The 3,637-nt window shown below is 23.6% G+C and overlaps 1 protein-coding gene across 1 annotated transcript; it reads left to right on the top strand.

The window, feature by feature from the left end:
* The first annotated feature begins 492 nt into the window (after positions 1-492).
* Positions 493-1,726, top strand: LOC135925843 (thioredoxin-dependent peroxide reductase, mitochondrial-like). The gene is made up of 7 exons (XM_065461363.1): positions 493-589; positions 633-678; positions 716-857; positions 901-1,036; positions 1,078-1,181; positions 1,223-1,353; positions 1,433-1,726. The coding sequence occupies exons 1-7, from the start codon at positions 575-577 to the stop codon at positions 1,516-1,518; spliced, it is 660 nt and encodes a 219-aa protein (XP_065317435.1). The 5' UTR covers positions 493-574; the 3' UTR covers positions 1,519-1,726.
* Positions 1,727-3,637: the final 1,911 nt, after the last annotated feature.

Raw genomic sequence — 3,637 nt, forward strand, 5'->3', positions numbered from 1 at the left:
TTTTATGTTTATATGAGTAAGTTTACACAAAATGTGTCAAAAAAATAAAATATTTTATCCCAAAAATCTAAAAATTTTTAACTAAACTGAGAATTGACATCGTAACTCAAAAAATAATGATGGAAACTTAATTTTTTTCATTTTATGATTATATAGCTTGTACCAAATATATTAATCCAAAATAAAAAAAAATTATGCTCCTATAATTCATATTTTTTTTTATTTAAAACTAAATTATTTGTCTATTACGCCATCTAACGAGAATATATTTATGATTTTGTAAATTTATTATGGGTATATTTTCTATGTAACATATCTGTTCTATACATATTTTAAATTTATGAACTACTATTTCTTCCATTTTCTATTTTATTAATTTAGTTAATTTTAATTAAAATAAATTTGATTTACATAATACAAATACATTATTTATATTTTTAAAATATAATTGATAGGTCATAAATAAATTCATTCCTGTCTATTCTCAGTTTACCTATCCATTCGCAGTTCACCTGTCAATTCTCAGTTTAGTCACACCATCTAATATACTACATTAGCAAAAATTCATTCATCGATGGCAGCAAATTATGTAACTTAATACAAAATATTTAAAGTATTCATATAAAATCTAGATAAAAAGTTACCTTTTATCAACACCACGTTTTTCAGCAATTCTTGGTAATTCAATATATTTATTTAGTTTTATATAATATAGCCAATGTAAGGACATATTGTAAAGTTCAGCAACCAGCTCCACATTTTAAAGGTACAGCGGTAGTTGATTGCAAATTTAAAGATATACAGCTAACAGATTATAAAGGAAAATATTTAGTTTTCTTTTTTTACCCCCTTGATTTGTAAATTCATATTTAATGTCTAATACAATATTTAATGTATTAGTACCTTTGTTTGCCCTACTGAAATTATAGCATTTAGTGATAAAGTTAAAGATTTTAAAGCAATAAATACAGAGGTTGTAGCAGTATCAACTGATTCACATTATAGTCATCTTGCATGGATTAACCTACCAAGAAAGGTTTTTATGTAAATGGTATTAGTATAATGATTAAAGATTAGAGTGGTGGTTTAGGTCATTTAGATATCCCATTGTTATCAGATTTTTCAAAAACAATTTCAAGAGATTATGGAGTTTTAATAGATGAGCCAGGTATTGCATTAAGGTGATGAAGTTTTATATGTATATATTATAACTACATCATAGAGGATTGTTTATTATTGATCCTAAGGGAATCATCAGGCATCTAAGTATAAATGATTTGCCAGTTGGTCGATCAGTTGATGAAACTCTACGTTTAGTCAAAGCATACCAATTTGTTGAAAAACATGGTGAAGGTATGTATATATATTATATATCTTGTAATATTTTGCATTGAATCCTAATTTATAAATATATAATTTTATTATATTATAGTTTGCCCTGCTAATTGGACACCAGATTCTCCTACAATTAAGCCAACCCCTATAGATTCTAAGAAATATTTTGAAAAAGTCAATTAGCTATTATTTTACAATTTTACACATCATTTATTTTGAATGTAAATATTTAGCATGGATTTATTGTTTAATAAATAATAATGACAATTATAAGGTTTGTAAATCACATTGGTTTGCTAATACTATTTTTGTATTTAATTTAATGATGTTCTAAAAGATGTTGTACAATTTTATCCAGTATAATTTTCTATAATCTGATGTATGCAATTCAAATAGTTAAAAAATAGTTAATTTTAGTTAAATGTATTTTAACTTATATTGTTATTTATAAACTTGAATAAAATTGGTAATTGGATGGTTAGTTTAATAAAATTCTACACTACAATATTAAAATATGTCATTGTAAAATTTTATGTCATTTATTGTCAACCTAACCCCTTTGGCTACTGTCTCTGCACATTAAACATGTGTTTTTATAATTTTTTCATAAAATATTAAACACCATTTTTTATATTGTAAAAAATTTATGTTTTCACAAACCATTTGTGGCCTAGTTTGTGATTATGTTGATCACAAATACAATAAACCTGGGTTCAAGTCTGGCAAGGGTCATGTTTTATTTCTGAAACCAACTTGGTGTTCTTGGGGCATGATATATAGTAAGTTAGGTTGGACTTTACCAGGTTATTTGTTTAATATTTATTTAAAAATATGGTAGTCATTACATTTTGACGAAATTTGACAGTTATATAATAAATTAGTAAATTGTTATTAAATTTAATGATTAACTATTTTTTTTAATGTGCCTTTCCATGTGAAATCGATAGTGATTCTTGAATTGGTCAAATAGTTGAATACCAAAATTAAATTTTAGTTTTAGATCATCTAGATAAATCCAGAGTTATGGGCCTTCATTCTCAAATCTCTTTCAGAAAATGCAATTTAATAAAAATATCTTCAGTTTTGAAGTGTTTTGCAAAAACTAATATAATAATTAGTAAATTAAAATCGAAGTTTTTATTACATATTGTTCCATGGAGCAAATTTTAAAATGCTCATATCTAAATATTTAATTAAAACTTTCATGTTGCTGAAAAAGAGCCTTTTAAAGTATTTATATAACTCATAACATCATGATACAATGTTTTTACTATTTTAAATCTTGTCTTTATCAAATTGGAACATAATTTGTCATTTTCTTATATTATAAAATTAGGAGTGTACCGATACCACTTTTTGGAAGCTGATCCAATATTAATCTGATATCGGCTGATTACCGATCCGGTGTCATATCTAATTTTTTATTCTGTAAAGATACCAATGGTTTAAATTTTTAATATACTTTTTATTAGTATAACATCTATAATTTAATTATACCATAATTTAAATATATTATAAAGATCAGTTATATTTTATATCTAATTCGATTATAATTAAGTATATAAAATATTTTTATTGTTAAATCACTTTTATATAACATTAATCTATATACATAATAAGTATTAAACAAATATATTATGAAATAAATATTAAAAATAATATTTAACATTTTTATATCGAAGATTTCTTTTTGAAATACCAAAATTTCCAATTTATTAGAGGTCAGTCTGCGGCGAAGGTGTCACCAGCTTTACTAAAAACAGATTCTGAAAAGATTATCGCACACTTTTATAAACAGAATGCGCAAAAAATAATATGCAGAATGTTTAGTAATTAATTCTTATAAATATATACATAAAAATGGATTTCAATTTTATTTATAAAAAAAATTATCTTAGATATGACTTTTTTTTTAAATTTTATTTATTTTTGTTAAAGACGCCATTTTATATGGGATCGGAAAATTTTATAATATTGGCCTATAACCGATATTTTAAAATGAGTGAAATATCGGCCCGGTCCGATAAAAAATATCGGTATACATCCCTATATAAAATACACATATTTTTCTACATATATATAAAAATTTGCATATATGTTAGCGTCAATGTGTTATTTTCGGCAATGTTATAGTAGTAGGCAAGGTGAATTTGTTATGCCGAAATAACCAGGCAATGTATTCTATTTTACAAATTAATGAATTTATTTGATTGATTTATTATTTATTTGAGAGGAATTATTTATAAATTTATTTTTATAATTTATAGATTTTGTTAGATATATTTTTTAAATAATATTTTTA

Source organism: Gordionus sp. m RMFG-2023, chromosome 3, assembly GCF_954871325.1.
Source record: "Gordionus sp. m RMFG-2023 chromosome 3, tfGorSpeb1-WG-v2, whole genome shotgun sequence".
NCBI lineage: Eukaryota > Metazoa > Nematomorpha > Gordioida > Chordodea > Parachordodidae > Gordionus > Gordionus sp. m RMFG-2023.